Raw genomic sequence first — 16,492 nt, forward strand, 5'->3', positions numbered from 1 at the left:
AAGCAGGCTAAGCTTCATTCTGCATTCCACCTTTAGCTCTGGAAGAATTGCAAAGTTTAACACATTCTTGAACTATAATTCTAAACTTAAAGACAAGAAATAACTCCTAGTTGAGGATGCTTCTATTCTTTTACGTCCTTTTAAAGGAGAGGCTTATCTCATCCTTTCTCCCTGAGAACATGCAATTTCACTATCCTGTTCCCTGTCACACCAGAAATTTTTTGGCAGAACATGTGATTGGCTCCTATTAAGGATGATAATAGCAACATTCTCTCCTGCAACTATGCCTTAGTATGCCTTACAGAAGGCTGGAAAACCTGATAGTCGTGGCCCAATTACAGCTTATTTACAAATTTACAGAGACTGACCTTCAGGTTTACATTAGATGGCTTTCAGTATGAGAGCCTGAATACTGACCATATGGCACTTTTATATAGTACGAGGCATAAAAGATACATTTACCTCAGCATTTCCAAACCAAGAATTCTATTAGGAGCATGCCATCAATTCACAGGACGTAGTGGTGACAAGGTATATAAATACTGACTGTATTTTGAACTGTTATTACATTGACTGTAATTTAAGCTTCAGATGGTGGGTTGGATTAGATGCCCTTTAAGATTTGTTTCAGTATTAAAAGTGTTATGCTTTGTGGTTATTGTATTACTGCCAAAAGGAAAATGTGGCCAGTTTAATATACTGTAAGGCCAGTGGAAGTAAAAGCAAGATGCAGCTATTTTAGTCTATATGTATCTGTTCTCTGGGATAATTACTTTGCGGAATAAACAGTATGCGATTGATGCTTTATTTCTTAGCAACCTGACCTGACTCATCTTAGTTTTACAGATAACCCTTTGAAGTCTGTTTCCTTGATGTTAGATTTTTTTTCTGTTCTAGATATAAAAAACCTTTGCACTTTCTTTATTTTTTTTTTAAGGTACTGTCCAAGAAGCTGGAACATTGTTAGCCAGCAAGAATGTTCATGTCAACTGCTTGGATGAGGTAAAATTTAAAACATTTAATAAAGTTTTACTTCCTATGAGAATGGATAATATATAAAATCTAATAATAAGGGTTGTTTTCTAGCATTTGTGCTCAAGTTATACTAAGCTCTAAAGCAAATGTCAGCAGACAGGTTGCAAAAGATAATAAGGATGTAAAAACATGTTTAATTTTACTGGTAATCGAATAAGTGACCGTTAAACCAATTCCATATCATTTCTTGTGAAACATTGGACTTTTATATGCTACTGGATTAGGTATAAATTGGCATCATATTCTGGAGAAAATTTTAGAATATTTCTCATTTTTAAATGTATATACCTTTGATCCAGCAATTCTACTTCTCGGGAGGGTTAACTGACCTAAACTCAACTTTCTAGAACAATTGCAATCCAGAATAACTTTCTGAGATGGTAGTTTCTCTTCAGAGCTGTCCAGTATGGCAGCCATTAGCCATCTGTGGCTAGTAGATATTATACAGGACAGTTCTAGTACTAGAACATTAACTGAATTTCAGTTTCTCATGCAGCAAAGGAGGTGTTTTGTTAACCCTTTACCCGCACATGGGTAATAAAGTTAATATCAGACAAAATAAAGTTTAAAGGGCTTCTCCTGGTGGCGCAGTGGTTGAGAGTCCGCCTGCCGATGCAGGGGACACGGGTTCATGCCCCGGTCCGGGAAGATCCCACGTGCCGCGGAGCGGCTGGGCCCGTGAGCCTTGGCCGCTAAGCCTGCGCATCCGGAGCCTGTGCTCCACAACGGGAGAGGCCACAACAGTGAGAGTCCCACGTACCGCAAAAAAAAGTTTAAAGCAAAAAAAAAAAACAACAAAAAAAGATGAAGACTCTTTCTTATAGAAAGTTGATAAACCACCAGGAATATACCAGCCTTAAGCCTTCACTAATAATCTTATAAGCTTTGAGGTTTATAAAGAAAAAAGTAGAATTCAAAGGAGAAATTTGTAAGACCACGATAGCATCTTTTAGAAAATAAGTAGAAAAAAGTATTCAAGGGATGGAAAATTTGAATAACCTAACAGTCTATGCACTTTATATAAGACAGAAATAGTACATCTCCATTTACATTTAACACTGTTAAAAATTGGTTTATGGGCTTCCTTGGTGGCACAGTGGTTGAGACTCCACCTGCCGTTGCAGGGGACACGGGTTCGTGCCCCGGTCCGGGAAGATCCCACATGCTGCGGAGCGGCTGGGCCCGTGAGCCATGGCCGTTGAGCCTGCGCGTCCGGAGCCTGTGCTCCGCAACGGGAGAGGCCACACAGTGAGAGGCCCGCGTACCGCAAAAAAAAAAAAAAAATTGGTTTATGTATTATACTTTTTTTTTTTTTAGAAATGAGTTTTTTTCTTTTTTAAAAAAATTTATTTATTTTATTTATTTTTTGGCTGCGTTGGGTCTTCGTTGCTGCGCGCGGGCTTTCTCCAGTTGCGGGGAACAGGGCGGGGCTCCTCCTCATTGCGGCGTGCGGGCTTCTCATTGCGGTGGCTTCTCTTGTTGCGGAGCACGGGCTGTAGGTGCGTGGGATTCAGTAGTTGCGGCACTCGGGCTCAGTTGTTGAGGCTCACGGCCTCTAGAGCGCAGGCTCAGTAGTTGTGGCACTCGAGCTTAGTTGCTCCGCGGCACGTGGGATCTTCCCGGACCAGGGCTCGAACCTGTGTTCCCTGCATTGGCAAGCGGATTCTTAATCACTGCGCCACCAGGGAAGTCCTGTATTATACTATTTTGTAAAGGAAAAATTTAACTAACTTTAAACAAGTTTACCAAATGCAATATAACACTGAAAATAAACAAAAATATGTTCCAAAGAATAAAACATACAACCTGAATGTTTTTAAAAATTCTGAATAGTTCTTGGGTAAAAGAAGAAATAGAAATTTCCTACTATAAACAACTGAAAACACAACATTTATCAAAAGCTACTGTTTATCAAAAGCTGTGTCATGTGGCCAAAGTCATATTCAGAGGAAATTTTGTAGCACTTGTTATTGTACTTTAAATCTTTGTGTTGTTCTGAGCTTTCAACTCATGAAATTAGATAAAAAGAATAAAGTATACTCAGAAAATATAAGAAGTGAGTTAAGAAAAATAAAATAGAAATAAAAAATTTTTAAAGCCATCAAGCACAAGCAACAAAAGAAAAAGTAAAGAAAAAATAAAAATTAAAACCTTTGTGCTTCAAAGCACACCATCCAAAAAGTAAAAATAAAACCCACAGAATGGTTTTACAAATCATATCTGGTAAGGGACTTGTAACTAGAACGTATTAAGAACTCGTACAACTCAATAATAAAAATGGCAAATAACCCTATTAAAAAATGGGCAAAGGATCTTCTTCTTCCGAAGAAGACATATGAATAACCAATATGCACATGAAAAAAGGCTCAAAATTAGCTGCCAGGGAAATGCAAATCAGAACCACAGTGAGGGCTTCCCTGGTGGCACAGTGGTTGAGAGTCTGCCAGCCGATGCAGGGGACACGGGTTCGTGCCCCGGTCTGGGAAGATCCCACATGCCGCAGAGCGGCTGGGCCCGTGAGCCATGGCCGTGGAGCCTGCGCGTCTGGAGCCTGTGCTCCTCAACGGGAGAGGCCACAACAGTGAGAGGCCCGCATACCGCAAAAAAAAAAAAAAAAAAAAAAAACACAATGAGAGGCCACTTTACACCCACTAGGATGGCAATAATAAAAATATATATATAGATAATAACAAGTATTAGTGAGGATGTGGAGAAGCTGGAACCCTCGCGCTTTGCTGGTAGGAATATAAAATGGTGCAGCTGCACTTTAAAATGGGTTGACAATTCCTCAAATGATTAAACATAGAGTTACCATATAACTCAGCAATCCTAGGTATGTAACTAAGAAAAATAAAACATATGACAATACAAAAACTTGAACGTGAATGTTTATAGCAGCATTATTCATAAGAGCCAAAGGTGGAAACAGTCCAAACATCCATCAACTGATAAGTGGATAAACACAGTGTAGTATATCCATGCAACAGAATATTATTCAGTCACAAAAAGGAATGAAGTCCTGGTGCATGCTACAACATGGGTGAATTTCAAAAACATTCTGCCAAGTGAAAGAAGCCAATCAAACAAGACTAATATTGTATGATTTCATGTATAGGAGATGTCCGAAATGGGCAAGTTCATAGACACAGAAGGTAGATTAGCGGTTGCCTAAGGCTGGGTAATGGGATGGGGAGGGGTAACGGGAATGACTGCTAATAGGTATGGTATTTCATTTGGTTTTGACAAAAATATTCTAAAATTGATTGTGGTGATGGTTGCACAACTCTGAAAATACTTAAAACTATTTAATTGTAACGTTAAATGAGTAAATTATATCACAGTGAAGCTGTTAAAAGAGAAAAGATAAAACAAAGTTATCAATTTAAGACCAAAGAAATAGATACAATTTGGAAAGTATAAGCAAGAAAATAATAAATAAACACCAAGGAAGTGAGAGCATAACTGCAATTATAAGAGGAATTGTCATAACTTTTTAAAGCGAATTCATTTGAAAACCCATATGAAAGTAGTGATTTTTTAGAAAAATAAAAATGAACATATTTATCTCATATAGAAATAGAAAAACTGGGATAATTAAGGAAGATTTGTATAAATGTATTTAAGTGCCAACTACCTTCTAAAGCTGCACACCTGAGTAAGCTTTACAAAACATTCAAGGACTATTTAATTCTCATTTTACACAGATTGTACCATTAGTTCATAAAAAGATGGGAAGCTGCCTAACTCATCTGATAAAGTTAGCATAATGCTGATGCCAAAACAGGAAGAAGCCCAAGCAAACTGTGGGCTCAATTCACTTTGTAAATACAGATGCAAAAACACTATATAAAATATTACCAACTTGATCCAGTAGTGTATCAAAAGAATAATAAGACTTAACCAAGTAAGGTTTCTCCAAGAATGATACGATGGTTCAGTTTAGAAAAAATTCACTATATTACAGAATAAAAGAGAAATATGATCATCTCAGTAGATATAATGCATTAAAAACCCTTTTAACAACTTAAGATAGAATGGCTTTTCTGTAACTTGAATAAGTTTGCAGAAACCTTCCACGAGCATTGGCATCCTACTTAATGTTAAAACATGAGACACACTCCTGTACTTAATGTTTAAACCTAGGGGCACCAGATTCAAGACAAGGAGGTTCCTGGAGCTTCTATGAGTGAGCTGCGCACAGATTTGGCCTCCTTGGTATTCCTTGAACCCAATGCTCCTCTCCCTCAAAGAGTTTTACACTTGCATTCTCTTTACTGGAGCATTCTTCCTCTAGTTATTTACATCCTTTGCTCCTTCCAGGGCTTTGTTCAAATGCCACCTGCTCAGAGGGACATTCTTTGACTGTCCTTTTAAAAATAACAATCTCGTCTTACCTTCTGCCATTCCCTCTCCCCTTACTCGATGCTGTTTCCCTATAGCACTTATTATCACCATCTGCCTTGTCACCGCTACTAAAATTTAGTGCCAGGGACTTAGACTTTAGGGGCATGGAATTTGCTCATTGCTACCCACAGTGCATAGATCTGTGTCTGACATATCTTAGGCACTCAATAAATATTTGCTGAATGAATGAATGCTGCATTTAATGATACAGAGTTGTAACTCAATAGACTAATATTGATGAATTCTTTGATTTAAAAATTATGGGAGAGAAACTTTATTTTTAGGATCATCATATTTAAAGTTTTTAAAACTACTAAAGTTTTAAATCTCCTTATCATTTTCCCATTACTACTCTCAAGAAACATTGACTACTACTAAGTTGCCTCTTGTAGAACCTTCCTATGATTCTCACATCAACAAGCCTCTGATAATATTGATGACGATGTTCATTATAATAGTCTAGAATCATCAAGAACAATTCAAATTATGTTAGTATTCTCAGATTTGCTAAAAAAAAAGAGATTATGTGTTTTAGAGAGGTTTTCATCCAGAGTAACTCTGAAATTCCAGCACTCAGAGAGTCTCTCCTGGATTCTGAGAAGATTTACTTACAGGGAACATCTCATTTATTTATCCACCAAATAGTATTAGGTACTTAACATATAAAGTTGGATGTTTCATTGGATATGGACAAAATATATGGAGACTAAACAGTGTAGCCTGGTGTAAACACTACCAAGCATTTCTCCATATTCATATAATCATATATATAACCAAATCATATATATGATCAAAATATAAATGTGATTTTGAGGATCATTTTTTAAAAATGAGAACACTCTAATATACATTACCCACATCTTGTTTTTCTCATTGGCAGTAATTCATGGAAATTTTTTCAGTTCAATAGATACAAATGTATTCAATTAGTAACATCATACTAGTCCGTACTATTCCATGCTATGGATATACCATATTCAACTTTCCCCTTGATAAGCATTCTATTTGTTTTAAGGTTTTTCCTTACTTTTTTCTTTTCTTTTCTTTTTTTAACGCATTTGTATCTGCTTGTTCATTTGTTTCCCCAAGAGCTAAGTATGTGTAGTAGAGATGAAAGCCCTGATAAATTTAAGTTTTGGTCCTTGCCCTGGCCATTTTACTAGTCACGTGAAGTTGAGCAATTCTTCTCTGAATCTGTTTGCTAATCTGTAGAAAACCTCAGGTAATAAAACCATCTTTTTTCTTCAGCAGTTTATGGAAGATCCAAGTGGGGAATTGAGTATAAAAATGCAGATTATAAAGATGATTTTATTAATTCATTTTATTTTGTGTTTTAATTTAATTGCAGGAATTGTTCATAGGCAGGGGGAAAGGTAAATAAGTAAACTTAATACTTTTTTTCCCTTTCTGTTAAAGAATGGAATGACTCCTCTAATGCATGCTGCATATAAAGGAAAACTTGATATGTGCAAATTACTTTTACGACATGGAGCTGATGTAAATTGTCATCAACATGAACATGGATACACAGCCCTTATGTTTGCTGCACTTTCTGGTGAAGTTTTAGCATTTATTCTAATATACCAATAATAGTCACCTATACAAATTTGTTATAAGTATGTGTACATTTTTAAATTAAGCACATTTTTGTTATAGTAATTTTAAGATCATGTCTTGTGGAAAGACATGGTGGGAATCGGTTTTGAAAAGCTATAATGTATGAAGTATGTTATATAGTTTATTTGGTGATGTTTCTTTAGTTATTTAAATCACTTGATTCTTTGTATTGACAATATATTTTGTTTAGAGTTGTGGAGCTAGGTCTATTATTCTTACAATTTAGTTCCTTTGCTGTTCTATAGTTTTATATTTTGAAGTAATATGAAAGCTTCTTTGTTGTTCTCTTGAGAGAATACCTGCTATGATAGGGCTATTTGCTTCAGTGACATTTAAGTACTAAATATGATCCATTTAGAAACTTACTCTGATTCATGTTGCTTATAATTTGCTGAATAAAGACAATTGGGAAATATCTAAAATTAAGTGGAATTATCTGTCCTTGTTACAGTTTTTTAAGAAAATAAATATGTAACTTAATATTACCATGCTTTAAAAGCAGTAATCTGTATTTTTAAATCCAGGGGGAAAAAAAGCATTTCTAAATATAGTATAAAATATAGAATTCAAAAAGGGCAACATTGCCTAATTTGATTACATAAAATCTTAAAACATTTCCATATATAGAAAATACCATACAGTTAAAATATAAATTAAAAAACTGAGGAAAATAGTTATTACTATTTCTAAAAGGGTTGTATCATTATATATGAAGAGTTCTTATAAATCAGTTAGAAAACAAATACTACAGTAGAAAATTAGACAGAAAATTGAACAGAGAACAAAAGAAATACAACTGGCTAATAAGCTTAAAACGCTCTCAAAGATCTGCAGATTAGGACAACAAATGATAACCTTTCACTTAAACATATTGGCAAAGGTTAAGGAGGAATGATGATGCCCAGTCTTGGCACAGGAACTTTTGTGCACTGTTTTGGGGAGTGTACATCAGCCCAACCTTGCTGGAAGGCAGCCTGGTAAAATGCATTTAAAATATGCATAACCTCTGATCCTACAGTGTTTTCCAGGAACTGTTCCTAAGGAAATCATAGTTCAAGCCTGCAAAAAGTAATGGGAAATGCTGTCCACTGAGTATAGTTTATAATAGTAGATTATCTGTAAGGATTCCTTTAGTGAAAGAACACAAATAGAATCACTGTGAATGTGTAGATAGGACAAAGTGTAAAAAGATCGATCCTCAACTGTCAGTAGTTATCTCAGGGCCTGTAGGTGTGAAGGATGGGATGAGTTAGTAGACATTAAGGGGAGACTTTTAGTCATTTTATTTTTTCTGTCTTTGTTTTTTATTTTTTGTTTTGACTTTATACTAAGCATTATTCTTTTTTTTAATACTAAGTATTATCATAGGAAAAACATACTTTGTCTTGTTAAAAAAAAAGTTATATTCAATTCCATACCATTTTTGTATTGCTTAATGTGTTTTCTAGAAAATAAGGTTAATTTCTATGCAGCTTCTATAGCATTTTACTTTTTGCTATAGCTATGATTTATATTTTGGAAAAAATGAAAATATCCACAAAATAGAAACCTAAAACTCAGCAGAAAAAAAAGGGTACAGATTATTTAAAAGGGAATATTTGAATTGTGCAGTCCTTAATTTTAACAAGTATGTTTCTTTTTAACTCTAGGTAATAAAGACATCACGTGGGTAATGTTGGAAGCTGGTGCCGAGACAGATGTTGTCAACTCTGTAGGAAGAACAGCAGCCCAGATGGCAGCCTTTGTGGGTGAGTTTTTATGGCAGTTTTACATTAGCTTATACCCAGAGTTTCCCCCATGGAAAAAAATACCACTTTGCTTCTCAGAGTGTAAATACTGTCATGTTTATTTTTCTTTCTTTTTTTTTTTTTTTTATAATAGCCATGTAAATGACCTTGTCTCCCTTTCACTTTTTTTTTTTTTAATTTTATTTATTTATGGCTGTGTTGGGTCTTCGTTTCTGTGCGAGGGCTTTCTCTAGTTGCGGCAAGTGGGGGCCACTCTTCATCGCGGTGCGCGGGCCTCTCACTATCGCGGTCTCTCTTGTTGTGGAGCACAGGCTCCAGATGCGCAGGCTCAGTAATTGTGGCTCACGGGCCCAGTTGCTCCGTGGCATGTGGGATCTTCCCAGACCAGGGCTCGAACCCGTGTCCCCTGCATTGGCAGGCAGATTCTCAACCACTGTGCCACCAGGGAAGCCCTGTCATGTTTATTTTTAAAAAAGCAAATGTTTACAGTTTTGTCTAACTTAATGAAACACCTAATGACACTTTGGATAACGTGAACAAGCTATTTTGAATCTCCACTCTGAAACACAGAGTGTGGTGAGGCCTTTTTGTTGCAGTCAAATGCTTGAATGAGAATATTTTACTCCTCTAAGGAAGTAGTTTAACCTAATGTTTAAGAACAGGAACTGTGGAGTCAGTGATCCTGGGTTAAAATTCTGGCTGTACCACTTAACAGCAAGTTACTTAATGATTCTGATCTTCAGTTTCCCCATTGCAAAAATGTTTACATGGTTATTGAAAGGATTAAATGAGATGAGAGACCGAAAGAGCTTTACATGTAGCTCTCAATAAATGCCATCAGTTATTGCTGTTTATAATAATTACAGCAATGATTAGGAAGGAGCATTAATGATAATACAATATACAGCTGTTTCATTATCATCCTCATCAACCACAAACATTTACTGCGTGTGCCCAGTATTTCTTGGTGTGTTAATCCTGTTACTTGATATAATATAGGGGGTTTAGAAGAGAGTGGGAATGAATATTTGATGTTTGGTATTTTGGCCCCAATGAGTTGGCAGTTAGAAGAGTCCATTGATAGAAAAGCAATGATAGAAATATCTGATTTATTGGGAATGTAGTAAGTAGCTCAGTGAGGCCTAATGATTCATTAAATAGATACTTAACATTCACAACCTGTAGACCAAGCATCACTCTAGATGCTTTGGTGAATAAGACAGAGGGTGTTCCTCCATTCATGGCACTAAGAGGATAAAGGCAATGACTGTGAGAAAATGTATTCCAGTGGGTGACTTAAGGGTTCCATAAAATACATCAAAGAGAGGGATCTTCTCTCCCATTCCAAGGGAATTTCAAGAGAGAAATTACATGTAAGCTAAGGTACAGTGGGAATTAGTCAGATATGGGGGACAGTAACTGTATATGGTGTTAAATTTTATTATTATATTACTTAAAACTACTAATAGTAAGTACTGTTGATTAAGTCAAAACAGTCACTGAGTCACTTTATGACAGCTCTTTAAGAACAAATATTCTTGTTTTATTTTACTTCAGTTCAGGAGGATTTGAAAAAGGTATGGCTTTGCTGTGCAAACTTCAGAGAAATATTTATCTCCCACAGTTAGGGGCTCCCTGGTTGCTACCACCTCAGCCCTCAGCTAATTTTGAGGGTGTCAGTTTAGTAAGAAAAGACACTAAACTAGGAATCATGAGACTCATATTTTAGTTCATATCTGCTCCTAATTAGTTACAAGATCACAGGCAAATCCCTTCACCTCCAGATCCTCAGTTTTCTGTTATGTACGAAGAAGCCAGGGAATTGGATGATCTGAAGTTCTCTTTAACTCTACAAGTTTTCATTATGTCCACAATGTAATGAAATAGAGCTGAGATAGAGGTTAAGTAACTTTCCCCAGATCACAGGCTGGAAGTGGAGGAGCCTGCACTTTCAACCATTAATACAATGCTTTTCTTTTTCTCTGTTTTCTTAATACTATCAATACTATGTTAATAAAAATCTAATGTACACCTGTCCACAATTCCATCCTAAAGTGAGGGTAATGCTTTCATTCCATTTTAATCTATTTAGACTAATTTCATAGACAGAAAATTACATTGTACCCTTTCAAGTTGACATTATATTTTCCTTATAGTTGGTCTTATTAAAAACTCATTCTCCCACTTTCATTCCCCTCAAGCAGATCAATATGTATACATATGTACTCACACACGTGCAAGATTTTTTCATCTTTTAAAAATAAGGTCATACAAATATATTCCTTGCAACTTGTTTTCCTCACTTACCAGTACACCATGGAAGTCCCTCCCGTCTCACTCAGTATGTGACTGTTTGTGTGTGTGTGTGTGTGTGTGTGTGTGTGTGTGTGTGTGTGTGTGTTTCCTTAATGTGATTGGCCTGGTCTTGTTAGAGTAAATTTTCTTTCTCCTTTTATTAACTTGAAAGATTAAGAATGCTTTTATATTCTACCAGTGTGTACTCTCCTATTCACAATGCTCCCAGTTAAACCCATATTTCTCAGTTACTATCTAGAAACAAGAGCAAAACTATACCCTGTGCCCTACCCTTAAGGTTTTGCATTTGCCCATTTAGCAACCCCAACAAGATGAAATCCTTATAACTCATTTATTTCTCCACATTCTCTGTGTTTGCCTTGTCAGGCAACAGGCCTTTCCTTTCCTCCTCCACCACTACGACTAGCTGTGGACTTGCCTGAGAAAGTCTAGAATGTTTGGGCCAATATGTCATTAGAGTGTCATTCATGGTGTGTTCTTTCTGCTTCAGCAGTCCTCACCATCTACAGTATAATTTCTCCATCGTGCTGTCTCCACCCATTGGGATTAACTAAGTCTGCTGCCAAGGGCTCTTGTTCTTCACTCTCTCCTCTCTTTTCTCGTTGCTCCATCTTGAGATCTCTGTTCTCATTTAGGTTTTGGTTACAGGACATTCTCACATGGTACGTAGGTTGTATATTGTTTGAAACCCATCATAACCAAAACTCTCTTTTTCTCTGAAATGCGAGTCATATGTTGGCTAGTTTCATGATTCTTATATCACTGTTCTATTCTCTCAATCATATGTAGAAGTTACTCCATAGTTTTCTAAATCCTGGTTTTGTAAGTGAGAATGTGATTTATTTTTCTTTGTCAACTTTTCATTTCTTAGTCTGGAACTGTATTTCAATTTCAGTTTATCCTTGAAAGTAAAAAATTGTACTAGCATGTGTCTGGTTGTGTGTATGTTCTCATTAATCCTGCCGAGGGCTGACTCAGTGAGCCCATTCAGTCTAGAAGACTCAAGTCCAGTGATAGTAATAATGGCACAAAATGATGCACTGGTCCCCACCCAGCCCCCACCCCCAGCATTCATTTTCTATATTAATAGTACTATTTTATTTGTAGGTATTCACAATTCATAAATTAAAAACTCATAAAACTAAACATTTAATAGTTTCAATTTTAAAATTTAAATATAAATTAAAAATTTATAAAGATAAACTTTAAATATATATGTAATCACTCTAATATAAATTATTGGCAGATTTTTAAAAACAAAATATCAAAATTACCTAAATACTACCTAAAATGAGAAAGATTAATGTTGGAAAAAAGTAAAGTAATATTATTTTTTTCCTTCTCACAAAGGTGTAATTTTAACAAACCTCTAGTCCTACGACAGTGTCATTGTTAGGTAGCCAGTATTTTATGTACAAATATTTCCAACTGCTAACAAGGCTTCTTCTGAGTATACTAGTTGGGGGACTGATGAGAAGATGTAGTTACAAGCTAAGTCTATATTTTCCTCTGATCCCTTTACCTTCAAATATTCCTATGACTATTTTGATAGTTAGAAGCTATTTTAATTTTTATTTTAATTTTTTAAAATTTATTTATTTATTTTTGGTTGCGTTGGGTCTTCGTTGCTGCACACAGACTGTCTCTAGTTGTGGTGAGCGGGGGCTACTCTTCATTGTGGTGCACGGCCTTCTCACTACGGTGGCCTCTCATTGAGGAGCATGGGTTCTAGGCGTGCAGGCTTCAGTAGTTGTGGCACGTGTGCTCAGTAGTTGTGGCTCGCGGGCTCTAGGGCACGGCCTCAGTAGCTGTGGTGCACGCACTTAGTTGCTCCGCAGCATGTTGGATCTTCCCAGACCAGGACCCGAACCCGAGTCCCCTGCATTGGTAGGTGGATTCTTAAGCACTGCATCACCAGGGAAGTCTCTAGAAGCTATCTTAGAGCACCATTTTTTTTTTTTAAACAGGAACCTCTATCTTTTTATTCAAGCTGGATGTGTTTTAGAAAGCAGTGCAATTTGTCTTCATCTTCTTAATTTCTTCATGTACAGTTGTAAATTCCTGCACACCATTATCTCTGTTACTTTTGGTGCTGTCATGTTTACATCCTGCTTGTAGTATATTTGCTTGATTGTCATTTTTCTCCCTTCTTGAAGATTATGTAGGTAGAAATGATCATTTTCTAAACAGAACACTTCATATTTTTAATATTTCCTGTTACTGTTTGACTTCTTCTCAAGATATATACAATGGAGATTTCTGGTTTTAAAAAAAGAAAAGAAAGAGAAACTGGTGTTTCAGCATTTAAGAATAACATCAAATACCAAAAATGATACTGTGATCACTACTAAAATTTCCCTTCATATCATGGATGTGTTCTTTTATCATTTAATTATTAATTCTCCATCCATTTCTTTTTTTTCCTGGATCTGTTTTTCAGCTCATCTCTTCCATAATGATTTCTATATCCTAGTTTTTCTCTGTTTTGAGATATTTCATCCCCTTCATCTTCTACATTACTATTTTAGTTCTCGGTAGTAACCGGGATTACCTCTTTCAGTTTGTCTCTTAACTTTTAAAAATGGAATCTTTCTGTGGTCCATGAAAGTCTCTTTACATACTGTAGTTGATCTGCTTAATTTAAGTTTTCTTCTTTGGTGGTTGTGGTTATGGTTTGGTTGTGGTGTAGTTGTAGTTGTAAGAACATGTTCCGCGGAAGAAGCCCTTTGCTGGAGGCATTGCAGAGTCTTTCGAGATTGGATCCCCTTTGGTCTGCATCTCCTAGGCAGTCAGGTAAAGCCGACAGCGTCGTGGAGCAGTGAAGGGAAGTGCCATCTCTCTATACCTGTGGTCTTAGGGTCAACAAACCACGAGATATTTTGTCCTCTGCTGAGACACAGCGGGAAGCCGGTCCACTCTTGAGTTCTCCTTGAACTCTCAGGCAGGCTGAGCCCTTGGCCAACCTCAAGGGTCCACCTGGCCCACAATGCAATCCCCCCACAGGTCACCTGTTGTTGGCAGGATCGAGCAGATGCTCCCTGGACTGTGTACAAATGGGCAGGGGCCACAAGGGCCACCCAGGGTGGACCCCTCTCTGGGAGCCCCGGCGTCTGGGCCGGCTCCCCAGGACTCTCCGCCGCTGGTCCCTCAGCCCTCATCAGGCAGAGCGGAGGAAGAAGTCTGTCCTCCGGAGATTCTGGAAGAGCCTGCACCTGCAAATGTGCCCTGCAGGCACAGCCTGCTTGCCCAGAGTGGCCACTTTCTTGCTCCAGAGAAGTAGTGGAGAGGGAGCCAGGGAGGGGGAGGCAGCAGAAAAACACAAGCTACCAGCTTCGCCAGGGAAGGTTTTGCTTTCCTAGAACAATTTTTACCTCTGGAGATGGCTTAGAGAAGTGGCACAGGGATCTATGAGGAGCCATAATGTGGATTCCAAGCTTACGGGGGCAAAAACTTTTTCTCTAATTCATTTCACAAAGAGGCCAAGTTTTTCTCAAATTCAAGGGGGGAAGAGATTAGCTTAACAATATGAACAGTAATTATAATGATAATAACTTTATACAGAATAAATTTAAATTCTGTGTAAAGAAAGCCAGATGTGATTAGGGAAGAATGAATATCATTTGCGTAGGGGTGGAAGAAGAGACATTTAAATTACAAGCAACTTTTATTAAACATTTAGGGTCAATTTTAAGTTGAACGTTGCTTTTTTGTTGTTGTTATCCACATAATCTTCTCATGTATTGTGAATTCTGTGTCTTTAAAAGGAGATTATTTCTTGGGCTTCCCTGGTGGCACAGTGGTTGAGAGTCCGCCTGCCGATGCAGGGGACAAGGGTTGGTGCCCCGATCCGGGAAGATCCCACATGCCGCGGAGCGGCTGGGCCCGTGAGCCACGGCCGCTGAGCCTGCGCGTCCGGACCCTGTGCTCCGCAACGGGAGAGGCCACGGCAGTGAGAGGCCCGCGTACCGCAAAAAAAAAAAAAAGATTATTTCTTGATCACAAAGCATGCTTATAGATGTTCCCCAGAACATTTTACCTCTCCTCCTCCCCCTGTACTCTCCTTTCCTACAAATTGAAGATGTTGATGCATGTTTACTTCAGAAAACAGAGTAACATAATAAAAAAATGGAAAATGTCTTATTTTGAATAATGAAATTATATATTTCCTATTTTTCTATTAAAAGGTCAACATGATTGTGTGACTATAATCAACAATTTCTTTCCTCGAGAGAAACTGGATTATTACACTAAACCACAGGGACTGGATAAAGAGCCGAGGCTGCCCCCGAAGTTGGCAAGCCCCCTGCACAAAATTATCACCACAACAAATCTGCATCCTGTCAAGGTACTGTAACGTCTACTGTATTTGCTTTCTATTCAAATATTGCTTCAGAATTTAAACGGCTCTTAGTACATAGGATCATAATTGTCTTGGGCTGCTTTTTGTTGATGTAAAGCTTGTGATAGACTCTCTTGTTCACTTGATACAGTGAAGGAGTGCTGTCGTTTGAAACCTAGAAGAGTGAGGGACACAGCCTAGATCAAGAGGAAAAGCTAGGCAGAGAGATGGGTTCAGCCGAAGCCTAGCTTCCACCTCATCTCACAGTGAGCTCCGGATCATTAATGGCTCCAGAGAGGCAAGGGAGCCAGGCTTTCATATGTCAGTCTGTAATTGGCTGAGGTCTGTCCCCAGAGGGAAAGGACAGCTTCCCAGATAGTGACAAGTGAGGTGGCTGTCTTTGGATGAAGAAAGTTCCCTGAGGAAGGAGGCAGCTCGAAGCCCACAGCAGCCAACAATCCAGCAGCAGGGACCTGGTACACAGGCCTGGTAAAGAGAATCTGGGTGGGGAACCAACAGCATCTACTACGCTAATTATCCTTCCAGGAAATGTTCTGAAATGTAACAATGAACACACTTTTTTTTTCATGCAAGTAGGTATTTGATGCATTTAAGTGATACACTTCTTCTAGTAAATAGTCAAATCACACAGATTTTCAAACTCAGTAGACCAACCCGGAAGTTCAAATGGCTTAACTGGGAAACTTCAAGGGCTATTGTGAACTATTTCCACTGCTATTTTCTTCACGTTTTATATATGACCTTTGTGTTTCTTTATAAACTGATTGTTTTTTTTAAATTGATCCAAATTAATATTATTTTTTCAGTGAGTCATCACATAAAACTCCATGTGTGCAACAATGATGCTGTCCTTTTTCAAACTTCAATGTCTACCATATGTCTTCATTCATAATGTATAGATTTGATAGTAATTCAGAGCTGTTTGGTGAGCAAGACAGTATGTTGGGTCAAAAATTGAAGTTTTCCCTTAATACAAAGTGTTAATGTAGTGAAATAGACTTCCTTTGTCTGT

The 16,492-nt window shown here is 37.5% G+C and overlaps 1 protein-coding gene across 1 annotated transcript in view; it reads left to right on the plus strand.

Moving 5' to 3' along the window:
- Window positions 1-16,492, plus strand: part of ANKMY2 (ankyrin repeat and MYND domain containing 2) — a 35,010-nt gene that overhangs the window by 6,320 nt on the left and 12,198 nt on the right. Inside the window, exons 2-5 of the mRNA XM_029233748.1 lie at window positions 938-1,002; window positions 6,856-6,994; window positions 8,706-8,804; window positions 15,305-15,465. Coding sequence (XP_029089581.1) covers window positions 938-1,002; window positions 6,856-6,994; window positions 8,706-8,804; window positions 15,305-15,465 — 464 coding nt within the window. The remainder of the gene's footprint in view (window positions 1-937; window positions 1,003-6,855; window positions 6,995-8,705; window positions 8,805-15,304; window positions 15,466-16,492) is intronic.

This window comes from Monodon monoceros, unplaced genomic scaffold (genome assembly GCF_005190385.1).
Source record: "Monodon monoceros isolate NGI ecotype Baffin Bay Population unplaced genomic scaffold, NGI_Narwhal_1 Super_Scaffold_2, whole genome shotgun sequence".
Taxonomy (NCBI): domain Eukaryota; kingdom Metazoa; phylum Chordata; class Mammalia; order Artiodactyla; family Monodontidae; genus Monodon; species Monodon monoceros.